Source organism: Amblyomma americanum, chromosome 4, assembly GCF_052857255.1.
Source record: "Amblyomma americanum isolate KBUSLIRL-KWMA chromosome 4, ASM5285725v1, whole genome shotgun sequence".
Classification (NCBI taxonomy): Eukaryota; Metazoa; Arthropoda; class Arachnida; order Ixodida; family Ixodidae; genus Amblyomma; species Amblyomma americanum.
Window position 1 is genome coordinate 99244239 of NC_135500.1, and position 15488 is coordinate 99259726.

A 15488-nucleotide genomic window follows, 5' to 3' on the forward strand; every position below is an offset into this window, starting at 1 on the left:
CCGGCGGCGCTGCGCGTTGGAGAAACCGAGTGGGGGAGAAGTGGAGAGGGGGAGAGAGTGAATCCACGTCCAGGGACGAAGATGAATGAACGCTCAGTAGAACGGAGCGGCGAAAGACCGACTTTGCAATTCGACTGAGCGAGTTCCACTCGGCCAGCTGTAGCTACCGCGTCACTCCAGGTTTATCCAGAGCTAAACCACAGCCATTTTGGCTTGGCTACGAGGCTAATTTTCTATCCTATAATACCTTGCGTGAGTATTAAGGAATAGGAGAAAGCCACCAGCCATCACTAATTTTGGCCGGTAAGCACAAATGAGGAAGTCTTACCTCAGGCATAACGAATGTGGATGCGGCCGATGTCCACAAACTCTGAAGATTTTTAAAAAATGAGGTTGAAGCCAGTGTCCGCAGAAGGAACAAAGCTACTCTCTCTGCTGGAAATTATTTCGCCTGCATCACAAAAAGTTCATCAATAAAAACCAGCCGGTTTTCTTTTTTCGCGTTGATTTGCGTCCGCTAGTGGCGTATTTAGTGTAATGCAAGAGTTCGTGACCTTGTGAAGCAGGTTATTAAAGGGACACTGAGGAGAAATTGAGGTTGGCTTGTATCGTTAGAATAGCAGCTACTGATCACAAAAACGCCACTCTTACTGAAAACAAAGCTCTTGTAAGGTATAAAATAGCAAGAACCAAAATACAGGTGTCGCCGCCACAGGCCAATCTCGCAAGTACAAGCGTGATGACTTCCTAGGACAAGAGGCGACGCCTTGGAGGAATTTTCCTTACTTCATGGAAAACACACGAATCTCTGAGGCTAGCAAAGGAAGGTTGCGCACCTCACCGCTAGCCTTCAGAAATCACGGAGTCTGCGTTTACGTCACGTATCACGTCACTCCGTTCTGTGACGTCATAAGAGTTCTCCGTGTCATCATAAGAGTTCTCGAGTTAGAATCAGAGCGGCGGGAAAAACTTTCTCAACTTCGAATCCAAATTTCTTTGAAATAAATGCCTCTTTCGCGCCCGGACAAGCGGCAACAAAGCCATGAAATGGCGAAGTATCAGATTTTGCTAACAAAAAAAAAATGATAGAGTTCTCCTCAGTGTCCCTTTCAATTGTCTGAAAATGCTGAAGCTGGATTCCTAATGTGCACTGAATATTCAGAAAAGACAAAGAAAAGGAAGCACATGAGCACTTGTTACCTTTGAAGAAATGGATCGTTCCGCAAATGACTAAAGAACAGAAAGTTGACACAAATACACGACGCAGTACACTGCGTTGTGTATGTTTTATGTGCGCGTTTGAGCGAAGATTTATTCAGATTTTATTGTCGTAAAGGAACTAGTATAAAATTAACCCTAACTCATCAACGCTGCTGAGCTGCACGTGAATAATTAAGGCTACGACAGCATAGATTCTATTATTGTCTTTTCGCCTCGTCCAGAGTTCCCGCATTGAAGTGAAGAAGCCTGTCCGTCAGAACAAAACTTTCGGCCAGGAGCGCTTCATACTGTCCGTGGTGACGTCACAGCTAACAGTTCGCGACATGCAGTGGAGCGACGAAGGGTGGTACACCTGCTCCTGCAGGGACCACGGCGGGAAGACGAACAATGACTCCGTTTTCATCCACGTCAAAGGTGAGACACATGCATTTACTTTTCAAGGCGCAGTCTATATACACGTATACTTGACAGTGAAACAAGTTGGGAATGTATTTAAAGTTGAGCAGGGGTCCGATACATACGGCCTTATTGAAAAAGGTTGTACCAACTTTATTGCAGCTTTCAGCTTCGTAAGTTCTTCCCTACCCTCTTCTACAAGATGGGGAGAAAGTCTGAGAGTTTTTGTTTTTCTCTTCAAAACGATTCCTCCAGTATAATCGCACTCTGTTATTTTCTCACACCCTACGATTTTCACCAGATATGACTTAGTAAGCGTCAAGCCCTTGTTTCCGGTTGCTGCCTTCTGTATTGCATTCTTCGCACTCTTTCCTTTTCTTTGTCACTGTTTGAGAAGCTTTGTATATGCAGAATGCAGACAGTGTCATGTCTTTGAACAGACAGCTGTATAACCAGCCTAGACGAGATTAAGGTGGGTAAGCCAAGACGCAGTTATCGAGAAATTTCGCGTGCTTCTCTTTCGGGGTGGCCAAATACTGCGACGATGGAAAGCGTCTCTTTGTTTGTTTGGGCTAATTCTGATCCCGAAACGCCGGCTTGCCTAATTGTAATTGCGAAGCAGTCGCCGCTGTATTGGTCTTTCGCATTGTCCTCACCGGAAATTCATTATGCAAGTTTGTCGACTTTGCTACCGCTCTTATTTCAGGGAGAGGGAGCATAAATGGCCATGTTGAAAGACACAGATAAGCAATTCTAAAAGTTCTACTTCCATTTTCGACATCTAGTGACAAAGAGGTGACGATAATGCGCGGACGGCCGGGAGAATCTTTCCGGAGAGGGCGCAGCTAGAGAGAGAAAGCGAGACTAAACTTTATACAGTTCGGTGATCTCTGTTATGCCTTAATTGTCCCGCACGACAACGCCATTTCAACGACGCCACAACAGCGCGTGCAAGAATGCATATACAAACCACCGGCTGTGTATTCCGAGGGAAGCTAAAACTAAGGACGCTTTCTGGAAGCATGCAAAGGTCATTTGTAAAGAGGAGATCAAGTGTGTATCTACCCTCCACAATGTCGCTACAGAAGGCAAATATTTTCAGTCTTTGGACAGTACCGATTGGATGTAGTGTACAAGACAATGATTTTTATCTAACCGTGTTGATAGAAATCTCAGGTCGCCTTGCTTAAAAAACAGGAGGGTGCGAGGCTACGATTTTTTTTCAGGGGATTCAGTGTTTACCCATGAAAACAGCTTTCCGCCGGATGCTTCCGTTTTCCATACGTCGCTCGATACGTTTCCTTATTTCCGACCCCCACTCCGCAGCCAAGCCTGTGGTGACGGTGGTGAACCACACGGAGCTGTTCGCGTACGGTGCCAACTTCACACTGGTGTGCACGGTGAGAGGCAGCAAGCCCCTGGACGCCTGGTGGGAGTGGCTCAAGTGTGTCGAGCCCCGCACCTGCTTCGAGCAGAGGATCTACACTGCATTCAAGCCCCTGACGGCGCGCAGCCACCACGTGAACGTCCCCGGCGACGGTACTCTGGTGCAGATGGCCGACAGCATACGACACGTAAACGTGACGCTGCGACTGCGCGCAAAACAGTCGGGGCTCTACCGATGCGTGGGAAGCAACTCTGTGGGAATGAGCTCCAGCGTCATCAAGTTCTACGTCACAGGTGAGCGCGAGTTTCGTGTTGCTGGGTGTTAATCTTCCTGCGCCTGTACCGCACCGAAGTTAAGCTTCCAGACGAACAGACATTTGTCGTCTGTAATTGCGAGCAAGGGAAATTCAGAAAACAACGGTGAATTCATTACGATCATCGCTGAAAATGGTTCATTCCTGTTTCCAGAAGAAATTGCAGTCATTGAATGATGCAAACACCCCGTCACGGCTAATAAATTACTATTTAGAAGCCGGAATTGATATTTATTTTATTTATTTCCACAATACTGCAGACCGTCATTTGAGTCCATGCAGGGAGGGCAGAAAAATAAATTCACTCAACACAAAAACAGTTACATCGTAAAACACAGAACAATAAAATTGTGCAATGCAGTACATATATTTAAAATAGCTCACACAGTGCCTTGTCAAAATCAACAGCCGATATCACCTGTAGAGGCAGGGCGTTCTATTCGTCAATAGCTTGTGGAAAAAAAGAAAATTTAAAAGTGTTAGTATGCGCAAAGTATTGTGCTAAGGTGTGATCATGATGACGACGAGTTCTACGCGTTTCTGAAAACTGCACATAGGGGACTGGTGAAATGCCTAGTTTTCCATGGATTAGCTGGTGAAGGAAGGATAGGCGGGCTATCTTGCGTCTGACGTGGAGTGGTTTAATATAATTTGCTGCCATTAACGAAGATGGGGAATCAGTTCTCTTGTATCTATTAAATATGAAACGTACTGCGCGTCTCTGTATTTTTTCTAATTCTGCTATGTCTTTTTTTTTGCATGGGGGTCCCAAATGATGGCGGCATATTCAAGTTTTGGTCTTATAAGCGTATTATAGGCTAATAGCTTGCAGCTGCTAGGTGCGCCCCTTAGTTTATGGCGAAGAAAACCAAGTTTACGTAAAGCTGAGGATTTAATGTGGTCTATATGGTCATTCCATTTTAGTTGCGAGTTTATTACAATGCCAAGATACTTATACCTTGGCACTTCCTTAACCGGAACGCCATTAATGCAATAGTTGAAAGAAAACGGATTTTTCTTCCTTGTTACCCGCAAGAGCGCAGTCTTCTGAGTATTTATTTCCATACCCCATTTTTCACTCCAGGAAACGACACTAAGCAGAGCATTATCTAAATGTTCCTGTCAGAAACGGAAGATACCGGAGTATATATCATGCAATCATCGGCAAACAGAGCAATCTTAACAGCTGGGTTAATATCGGAAACTAGATAATTTACATAAATTTAAAAAAGTAGAGGACCAAGCACACATCCCTGAGGGACCCCAGAGGTTACAGGGAGCGGGGGAAAACAACTACCGCCAATCTCCACAAACTGCTTCCTGTGTTGTAGATAAGCTGCTATCCAAGCAATGAGCGGAGGTGGTGCACCAATGAGCTTCAGTTTTAAAAGAAGTTTGTTATGTGGCACCTTGTCAAAGGCTTTGGCAAAATCTAAAAATAAAACATCAATTTGGCCTGACTTGTCTAAAGCTCCAATGAAATTATGAATGGCTATTATCAGTTGGGTAGTAGTAGAGAATCCTTTCCTAAAGCCGTGCTGAGCAGTGTTTAACGCACCATTAATGTTTAATATTACAAGTATATGATTGGCAATAATATGTTCAATAAGCTTACAACAGGATGTCGTTAGAGAGATTGCGCGGTAGTTGTTTACACAGAGTCGATCATCATTTTTATAAACAGGAATAACCTTCCCTGTCAGCCAATCAGGCGGCAAGGAGCAAGAAGATAAGGAAGCACGAAATATTTTGGACAAAAAACGAGACAATGATTCAGCATAGCGCCGCAAAAATGCATTAGGGATGCCTTCTGGGCCGGAAGAACACTTCGTATCTAATCGGAGTAGCATTTCAATGACACCCCCATCAGATACAATGTCTAAAGGTTCAAAGGGATCACAAAGAAAATCGTCATATCCATTTTCATCAGCTGAGAATACAGAGTGGAAATAATTATTAAAAGCTGTGGCAATGCCCATTGGCACCTAACAACGCATCCATTCGCAACTATTTGCTCGATCGGCTTACGAGACTCTCTGATATGATTCCAAAACTTAGCAGGGTTACTTTTTATGAATTCCGGGAGACATTTTGTGAAGTACCGTTTCCTGGCAAATCTAATATTCGAAGAAAGTTCAGCTGCAAGTTCTGCTAAAAGATCTATGTTTGCCCGTTTCGAGCGCTTCAGGCGCTTTACTTTACGTTTCAGATGAATAATGTGGCGATTAATCCACGGATTCTTTTTCTTTACAGCTTCTTTTTTTGTCTGGAATGAAATTCAACAGACAAAATTCACAGTGCTCCTTGAAAGTATCCCACAAAACTGAAACATCTTCACCCGAAAATCTGTCAAAAGCTATGTCTAAATAATCAAGTACTGATTCATCATTTGCACGTGAAAAGTCTTTTATATCTTTAAGCAAATTTTTGCGCGGTTTATGACAAAAAGAAAATATTACAGAAACAAGTACCAGTCTGTGATCTGATATTCCCTCCAATACAGAAGTCATGTGCACAGAAAACAAGCGGCTGACAAATACTAAGTCTAAAACGGAATTGCACATTCCTCGCACCCTTGTTGGCTCAGTTACAACTTTTACAAGGTCATGAGCAATCATTAGGTCTGAAATTAGGTCTGCATTTTCAGAAGGTTCAAAAGATCCAGTACACCAGTTCATATTTGGTATATTAAAGTCTCCAGAAATAATGATTTTACTGTTCCTAAACGTATACATATGATCCTGCAATTTGCGCATATAGTCAGGACCAGAATCTGGAGGCCTATACAGCGCGCCCAGAATGAAAGTGTGACCAACGTAATTAACCTTTAGGAATAAACTTTCATGGTTGTCTATTTTCTGCAAAACCTCACTTTTAATATCACGTTTTAATAAGATAGCGACGCCGCCGCCGCGGGAACCCCTATCACGCCTGAAGACATGGTAAGAGAGAGGAAAAACGCAGTCGTCACTAACGCCAGAGTGAAGCTAAGTTTCAGTTATCACAACTATGTGGGGACTATGAGTGATCAGTAAGACTTCAAGCGATTCTGCTTTATTGACTATGCTCTGAGCATTGAGGTTAATAATAGTTAGGTGTCGATAGTTTGCAGAAGTGCGAGCGGGTAGTCAGTCGGAGTTCCGTGCAGGGTCCGAGGCGATTTTAGTACGGCTATTCGATGCGTCGTTCCAGACAAACGTTTCATTGTCAACAATCAGTCTATCGTGAACTAACCTCACTTTATGGCCGTCATCATTTTCCTTTCGAGCTGATTGCCAGAGTAACTTGCGTTTTCGTAATATTTCCTGAGAGTAGTCGTTCTGAATGTAAATGCCAGTGCCTTTTAGTTTCCCTATGTTTTTAAACACGGCGTTCTTTTCATCAAGATCTTGGAAATGAACTATTATTGGCGTCTTTTTATTGGTTGATTTACCTTAACGCCGTCGGAGCTAATCTCTGTTGTAAAAGCAAGAATTTAAATCATCGCTATACATGCAAGTATGTTGTTTTGCTTTTTCTTTTGTAAAAGTGTTCTTGGTCACCCATCTGCCAATATGCATAGGGGAGCAAGGACCATTCAAGCTGCCAACAAGCAGCTTTTACATTGTCCTCTTCCATTTCCTTGTAAATGGACGCAAATAAATGAAATCATCAGCAGCAGCAGCAGCAGCGGTCTGACTACGCCCACTGCAGGTCAAAAGCCTCTCCCATGTGTCTCCAATTAACCCTGCCCTGTACAAGCTGTTCCTACCGTATCCCCGCAAACTTCTTAATCTCATCCGCCCGCCTAACTTTTTGCCGCCCTCTGCTACGCCCCCTTCCCTTGGAATGCAATCTTTTTCCCTTAAGGACCGTCGTTATCTTGCCTTCGTGTTACATGCCCTGCCCAAGTCCATTTCTTCCTCTCAATTACGACTAGGATGTCATAAACCCGTTTTGGATCCCTGACCCACTTTGCCGTCTTCCTTTGCAAATGTTTCTTGATGTGTTTACTGATGTGTCGACTCAGAAATTCGTGTACTACAGGTATAATGTTCTGTATATTTGCAAAACACTACAAAAACGGTTGCATCCGGAGGATGCTGAAAACACAGTGCCCCGGAAAGGAAAGGGATTCAAAATAATACCAACTGTAGGACTCCAAGAAATATTTAAGGTTGTAAACACGTGAGAATCTGGGACGTTCGTTATTGCGTGCTCAATTGTATGCAATACCAAAACACATATTTTCAAGAACTGCACGTAACTACACACAAGAAACGCTTTAATTTACATTGGCTTTGATTTTTCGGTTTCCAATGTTTTGCAATGGGGCACATTTACCTTAATTTGCAAGTGAACGTCGGGCCGGTAACAGTTTCGTGCTCCAACGTCATGCAGATGTCAAGAACAGCTTAGAGATCATCGCTTCGGACGTAATGCCCCTAGATCAGGACAAAGTGAGGCTGAGTTGCCTGGCCAACAAATTCGAGTACGAGAACCTTACCTGGCGGTGGAAAGCGAAAGGCTCCCCAGACTACTTCAGCCTCAACGTGAGTGGTAAGCAGACAACGGAACGTCCTCACCTCTGCGCACAAGATGGACTTGATAAGAGTTGAAAGCAGGGAAACCAAATAATATAATGGTTATAGATTTTTATGGCACAAGAGCGTCTATGGCCAAAGAGCGCCATGGCACAAGGTATTTTTGACTTCTAAAGGTTGGGTAAAGACCCATTTCCCAAGCATTTCACCCTAAATAAGTCCAACCCGAGACTAAGGGAAAGCTTGTACCCATTGAGCAAGGCGGAAATTTGGTCAAATTGGTAAGTAAGAAAGGAGAGCTAAAGGGGACCCCCTTGCCCAGGCGTCTTTCCAGTGCAAAAAATGCCAATGTGTTCCCGATTACAAGAACACGCGCATCCTGTTCCGACATAACAATAAATTAACACGCGAAGTTATGGAAGCTTTTTAAATTTACCACAACGGCGCAAAATGTATCAGCAGCCCTTCCATAACGTTATCCGAGAGGGAAGTGAGCTATCTAACCTCCCCTGTGCCTTCCAGATAACTTTTTGTTGATTCATAAGTAGTTCAGTGTTTGTATTTATACGCGTTTCGTTCTTCAATAAAAAAACAGTTGATAGTCAGCGCCTGTTTGTGCTAGTCCTTCGTCTTGTGTTCCGTTCGTGTTGCGCTGTGAGCGAAAATGTACCTATTGGTCTTTACACGGTGGCAGTGGGGATCGAACCCCACACCTCCCTCATGCGAGTCGCATGCTCAATCACTTGGCCATCTCTGCGATGGTGAAGCCAAACAATATTTAAACAAATAGGTAGTACAACTGCATTTCGCAGCAGAAAATAAATAAATAAAAAGATGAAGGCCTGAGCCCAGAGAAATGGTGTCGGCGTCTTGATACAAAAATCAGAATCATAACTCTGGGAGGTGGTGCCCAGAGAGCAACCTTGAAGGTAGGGGGGCCACATGGATCACGCGACCTTGTGGCGTCATCGCAACCTGCCTTCCGGATAGTGAGCAAGCTGCGCACCGTGGCAGGTGGCAGTTAAATTAAAGATTAGTCGCTCGGAAAGAGCAACGTGGGACGCACATGACTTACCGCCGGGAGAACCTGCCATCGCAGCTGCTCAGTTCTGAGTACTCAGCTCTACTTCCAGCAACTTCTGGCTATGCCTCTCAGCGAAGAAGGCAAAAAAAAAATTCACTGCGAAGTTGACGCATTACTTTAGAATTTTTAAAATCTTGCGCTTCCATATTCATTACTGCTTACATATGCTTGCGCGACTGACTGCGTGCATCAGTAAAACATGCATGGTAGACACTGCGGAAACTAGAGTGTGTTTTGTGCCATAACGTATGTTTGTGCTGATGCAGATGCTCTGCAGATCAATATATCGTCGACGGCATTCTCCAACAACCTTACTCTGTACTTCAACCCTATCGGGCGCAACCAGTCCGGCCTCTACGAGTGCATCGGTGCCACCCGCGGAGAGAACACACATCGACACATCGAGTTCGTCAACATCGCTGTTCGAGGTACAACGGGGTGTCAGATCTTCCTGCTAGTTTAGTGCCTTAGGGTTGGTCCCGAAAATTTTTCTGGCTTTACTAGACGGTATACAGCTTTAGAATTTTTATGAATATCACTGAATCGGCTACCAGACGGGTGTTCAGCGAGCAACGGGGACTTTGTCACCTAAGCACGGTCTGAGCTCGCCTGCGGCAGCGGCTTCTCCGTCCGTTGGGAGCACTATTGCTGAAGCATACTCTGCCGCGTGAATCGCGCTGATCGTCTTAAAATTTCCTCATTTCACTGAACGAGTCACAATTTCCACTTTGCGCACATCCTCGCGCTTTGATGATCAGAAACGACTGGTCCATCACTTATAAGGCTCGTTAGAACATATATACCCAACGAGTACAGCACCCGCCGCAGCAGTATATAGTCTGAGAACACTTCAATGGACGTCTTATGGTTTCTTTGCTTTCCGCTACGCAGACATGCGCCCTCCCGAGTTCAGCGCGAACACCACCCTGCGGAACAACGAGGTGAGCGCCGTGCCGTACCTCCTCCTGTACTGCTCAGCGAACGGCGTGCCGGAACCCACCATCTCGTGGTTCAAAGACGGCAAGCCGCTCAACATGACTGGCCCCAGCCTCACCAAGGAAGAGGTGACGCCCCCGGACAACGGCTTCTACCAGTGCCGGGCCGAGAACAGGGCCGGGGCCACCTACGCCAACATCACCATCAACGCCGCAAGTGGTGCGTATGTATCACGAGGCTTCTCTGGGCTCATTCACTCTTATTCTAAATTCGCTCGAGTCCACGAGCTTCGTTTCATAATGAAAAGGGTATGGCGTAAAGCTAAGGCAAACTTCAAGTTGTATATATTGCCACAAAATATTGTCGGCATTTTACATAACGAGCAGTGTTCCTCAATAGATAACCAAGTTTTGGCTGTTTTCGATTCAGTGAGTTTGGTGATAGAGTGCCTTCTTTGACTCAACGTTGCTTTGTGGCCATAGGTGAGCTCTGCGCCGCCGTGATATAACAGCATATCTGACCGGCGGCGTAGTCAGTGCAATACATTAATATATATGAATAACTGTTTATTCTTGTTTCAGGAGTACTTGCGCATGGCAAGAGTAGCACCCAAGTCACTTGGATGACCGTCGGGTTCACGGTATTCGGCATTTGCATCCTCGTCACCTTATTCTTCATCTGCAAGCAATACGGCGCAGTTAAAAGAGTTGAGTATGCCCTCGACGAGTGCGCAGTTAGTGACGGGTGAGTGCTTACCGCTGTGCGCACATTTTTTTTTTCGAATCACACAGAAAGAAGAGAACGAGATGGAGTTATTGAACAAAACCCTCTTCGACGAGTGTCAGGTGGACATGTTCAACCCAGACCTGCCGCTGTGTGAGCAGGTGGAGTTGCTGCCGTACAACGAGCGCTGGGAATTCCCCAGGGATCGCCTCAAGCTGGGTACGCACACAACACAAATACGGTATTCTGACGGAAACACTCGTCGCCTCCAGTTTCACAGGCCATCGGAAAAGCTTAGAGTAATGAGAAGAAAGAAACGCCTGCTGCAAAGCGGCGAAATTGATAGACGGCAAAAGTGTACCAAGTGGATTATAACTTCTTCCTTTATTGCTGTCTTCATCCGTTAATGATGATTTAAATATGCCTTGGAACAAAGACAGCACCAACTATCTTTAATCTTAACAATAACGAGAACTCAGCCATGGTTAATGCAACTTTAAGAATAACTGCGCGCAACTTCATACTGTCAATGACGCGAAGAGCAGGTAGGTTCTTTCCCTACGGAGTGTGGCCATTTAAGTGCTCCATCGGAAGTGAAGAGAGCCACTTCCAGCTGTACTGAATTCGGAACTGGTGCGCCCAATAAGTCCCTGGCCTATACGGATTATTCGGCACTCAAGTCGCAATAGCAAACCGCAAAATACAATTTGTTAATTATAGCAATTGAGTCTGTGGCGAAAGAAGGTGAATTGCGTTGTGTTTTCAAGACAGTCTAGCATAGCCTGCTTCACCACCTACAGGCAGAACCTTGGGACAGGGTGCTTTCGGTCGTGTTGTCAAGGCTGAAGCCATTGGTCTTGGACCCAACGGACAGTCGCTTACGGTTGCTGTGAAAATGCTCAAAGGTGAGCCACTACGTGCAGTGCGCACAAGTAGCAGACATTTCTGCTTCTGTGAAAGGTAAGGTGATAGTCTTTAATATACCTCGCGTTTGTTCTTGCTGACTTTCTTGCGTTCCTCAGAAGGAGCCGACATGCCTCAGCGCAAGGCATTGATAGCGGAGCTCAAGATCCTCATTCATCTCGGTCGGCACTTGAACATTGTGAATATCCTCGGCGCTGTCACGAAGAACGTCGCCAAGGGTAAGGTCCACTGCCGCTTTTGTCTACAACTGTACTTTGCGCACTTGAACTAGTTAGCAAAAAGTACGGGCGAAATATGCCGCAGCCTGATTACGAAGTGTAAATTTCATCGGCTAAAATTTCCCCATTGGCTTGTTGGTACCTCATGGGGCAATGGTCAGTACTAAATTCGATGTGAACAACAGGCAGGAAAAAAGCCATCGCAAGCCTCCAGCATTGAACCTGCATGAACTGGTTGAAAGTCAGTGCTTGGGATGTCTCGATTGTCCTTTCCGAATTAGCACTGCTTTTGTGTTATTAGTTTAATGCCTAGCAGCTCTTCAGCATAAAGGGTGGAAACGGTGACAAAACGAGGAAGAGCGCATTGCCAATGCTCAGGGCGGCATGACTGCGTTCATAAGTGCGCTGTTGTGAGCCATTCCGACAGCACCTGTTCTGCTGCATGCAGGTGAATTGATGGTGATCGTGGAGTACTGCAAGTTCGGAAACCTTCGGCACTACCTGTTGAGGCACCGCGGGCGCTTTATCAACCAGCTGAACCCCGAGACGGGCAGAGTGGATCCGGACATATGCTACAGCCCAAAGTCACCGACGTCGCCGTCACCCGGCTTCCGGTCGGCTTGTGCTGCCTTTGTCATTTCGTAACTCGTCTACTGGGGAGGGCTGTGCTGTGGGTCGGTGCAGTGTGATTAAGCAGACCGGATTTAGCTTGTGCGCACTGTGCGCACACGCTGGTAATTTTTGGCAGCTTATTATACACGGTTATTGTTTTAACGTTTGCACGTTGTTATTATAAGAACTGTGAGAGATACGTCAGTGCGGTCTGTGCAGGTGTAAGGCGAAGGCTATTCTTTGTCGGTCTTGACGTCGTAGGTTTGAATCGAGAGGCTGAAAAAAGTTTTAAATACAATTTTTGCCTCAAGAAATGCGTCTTTTGCAGCCGGAAAACAATCAACACAGCCCGAAAGATTCATAGAGACGATATTTACTAAGAACAAAATTTGATGAATTTCTTTTCAGTGCCCCTTTAACGCGCAGACGACACCATTACTCGATAGGGTTTGCTTACCTGCTGTTTGGTGCTTATCATCTGCTCTTCCACCACTGCACTTGGATACGCATAGCAGAGCAGTTGTTGCTTGATAATGACCCAGCTGTGATGCTTCGCGTGGATGAAAAAAAAAAGTCTTGTCGCGATGTTAAGCGGCGTAGCAAACGAAAAGAAACTGCTTTTAAAAGGCCAGGAGGATTTAAAACCTCATTCTATCGCACTGTAGGCGTACTGTAGATCTCTATTTCATGTCTGAATGAGCTTCGCACTTCAGTCAGCAAATATAGCTGACCCTAGTTAAAATAAAATGCTGGAAAAATAAAAAATGGCAGAGAAAAAATAGAAGATGAATTCTTTGCGTTAGTTTCTGCCTCTGTTATAAGCAATTAAATTTAATTTCTTCTTGAAACAAGCACATGGGCAGCTTTTGGGCCACTGGCTTGGTAGTAAGCCCCTTCAGTCTGATTTGGTTTGCTTAGTTGCGGATATATCTTATTTAAAAAATTCCAGGACGCTTAAGCTTCGTCTTTGAGAGGGCTCACCAGCTACGAGGCAGCTCAGATTTGAACTTTTTCTGTCGATAGATGGCAGCAATTAAGTACCACAATTAGGAGGGAACTTCTGTTTCCCCTCCAGTTGTGTAAATGTTACCACAACACCTCCTTGACTGCGACATGGCAGTATTAGTTCTTCCGCGAACAAAAAGTAGGGCCAAGAACTTCTGTGCATATCCTGCCAAAACTGGGAGACGGAAGCACAAAATAATAACCCGTCTCAAAGGTTGGTGGTCCCAGAATTGACATTTTCGCAGTAACCCACTACTGAGCCGCCACAAGGAAAAGTACGTTTCCCTGTTTGGGTCCCCTTAAGCTGCCTTGCAAGTTTTCTGCGAAAATACATTTACAATGGCAGGTTGGCGTATACAGCCTGTAGTTAGAAGCAGTTTTGGGTTCGCCTAGCCAGAACAGATAAGTGTGAGTAATCTTTTGACACACCTTGGGAACACCTCCCTTCGGCACTTCGGCCGGCTATTTCGTATTCCACGTATTCCTCCGTCGCCACACGCAATACAAGCCTGGTGACTGTGTACGAGTGTGGACGCCGATTCGTCCACACTCGATTCGATTACGCGGCCTCAGTGAAAAGCTTTTTGCGCTCTCATTGTTTGCTCTGCCAGTGTTTTTTTTTTATTGTCTTTGCTGTTGTTGGCGTCACATTTCGTTTAAGCATCGGGCCGATGCTTCTTTGACAAAAGTGATGCCGCGAAACTGTTGTACGACTTGTTTGTTCGTGTTTAAAATCGTTGGCGCTCGGAAATATCACTTTGTTATGCGAGATGCGATCGGCGTTATCAGGAAGGATTGCAGCTAGGCGCAACTATCTCGACATTATTCTGGGTTGTTGGAGTTGTTTTTAGTGCCTTATCTTGAAGGTTCCTCTTCGATGACCCCCGAGCACGTTTGTTGCTATCGACGTCGCCCAAATCTTCAGTTTATTTATGGGCGATGGTCACATCAGTAACTAAGTTACTGCTGAAATACTTCGTTTTATGTCTCCTTCACTGCTTATAGTTTCACAACGGAACAAATAAACTTTGAGTAAAAGGGTGATATGTGTGGATTGCAAAAGCACTGTGATCGTCCTGTTTTTATTCGTGGTGACTTTGAACGCAAATTTCGTCATTGCACAAGGCACTTCCAACTGTTTTGGACAAAGTTGCTATTAGTGGTTTATTTTCAAAAATAATAAAAATTGCAGTTTCATAGAATAGTTTAATAGAAGAAAGGATGGTCTGTGCAGCCACGTCAGCCGCGTGTGCTATTTCTGTGCACAAAACGGCAGCGCTCCTGAATTGGCATGACGTCACGGGTTTGAAGCGAAAATTCCACACCTACTATATACTTTCCGGGAAAGTCTTGTTATGCGGCCTGCTTTTTATGTTTTTATATATTTTATTGTAGCAACCCACGCGGCCGGCACTAGCGAAATATCGAGGAGGCCGAAGTTTTCCCAGCACGCGCTTGGGAGAACGCTCGGGACTCATGGCAGAAAAAGGTTGAAATCAAAACTCTCATCCCTTTTCTGTTCATGAGGAAGAATTCACCGGTGTTGCGCTCCCAGGTGTTTCTCCTTTTTATTAACTGCGTTCAGGTGTATAGGCACCCGATTCTTGGCCGTTCCCCCAGTGTGGGTACGTGCCATCTTTTGATAGGCTAACAACATCAACAACGACCAGGGCCGGACGCTACCGCCGCAGCTCCACACTATCTTATCTCCGGCAGCCCTAAAAAAATGTGGCCGCGGACACCTTCATCGGCAACCTCCACAATATATTTTATATATGTATTTATATGGCGCCCCTTCCGAGCGGTCTTTTCATAGAAATGTGCGACTTTCGGAAGCATACTGCAGTAGGTGTGACTAGATGTAGCGCAAACCAAGGCGTATCAACATGGGATAATGAAGACTGTTGGGGAAATCTTGACACATACGAAAACGGTTCAGAAGAAAAACTAGATGATTTTGCCAGCCATGTCATTAACGTTTGACATCACGTTATTTACACCACGGAGATGTCTATTTTGGAGTAGGGGGCTCGAAAATCCGCGAGCTTCTTTCTGCAGACAAGCTGCACCCACGCTTAACCGCGTACAGTGGACAGCACCTGCACTGATAATGCGAGCATTCTGGCAGAGATATGACTGGTCGGGA

General features: G+C 45.3%; 1 protein-coding gene across 1 annotated transcript in view; it reads left to right on the forward strand.

Moving 5' to 3' along the window:
- The window catches only part of LOC144128173 (vascular endothelial growth factor receptor 1-like), a 78433-nt gene that overhangs the window by 44501 nt on the left and 18444 nt on the right, over positions 1-15488 (forward strand). The window contains exons 6-15 of the mRNA XM_077661276.1: positions 1443-1635; positions 2944-3297; positions 7698-7856; positions 9191-9352; positions 9816-10079; positions 10442-10566; positions 10652-10802; positions 11384-11488; positions 11606-11725; positions 12174-12339. Of these exons, the coding sequence (XP_077517402.1) occupies positions 1443-1635; positions 2944-3297; positions 7698-7856; positions 9191-9352; positions 9816-10079; positions 10442-10566; positions 10652-10802; positions 11384-11488; positions 11606-11725; positions 12174-12339 (1799 nt within the window). The remainder of the gene's footprint in view (positions 1-1442; positions 1636-2943; positions 3298-7697; positions 7857-9190; positions 9353-9815; positions 10080-10441; positions 10567-10651; positions 10803-11383; positions 11489-11605; positions 11726-12173; positions 12340-15488) is intronic.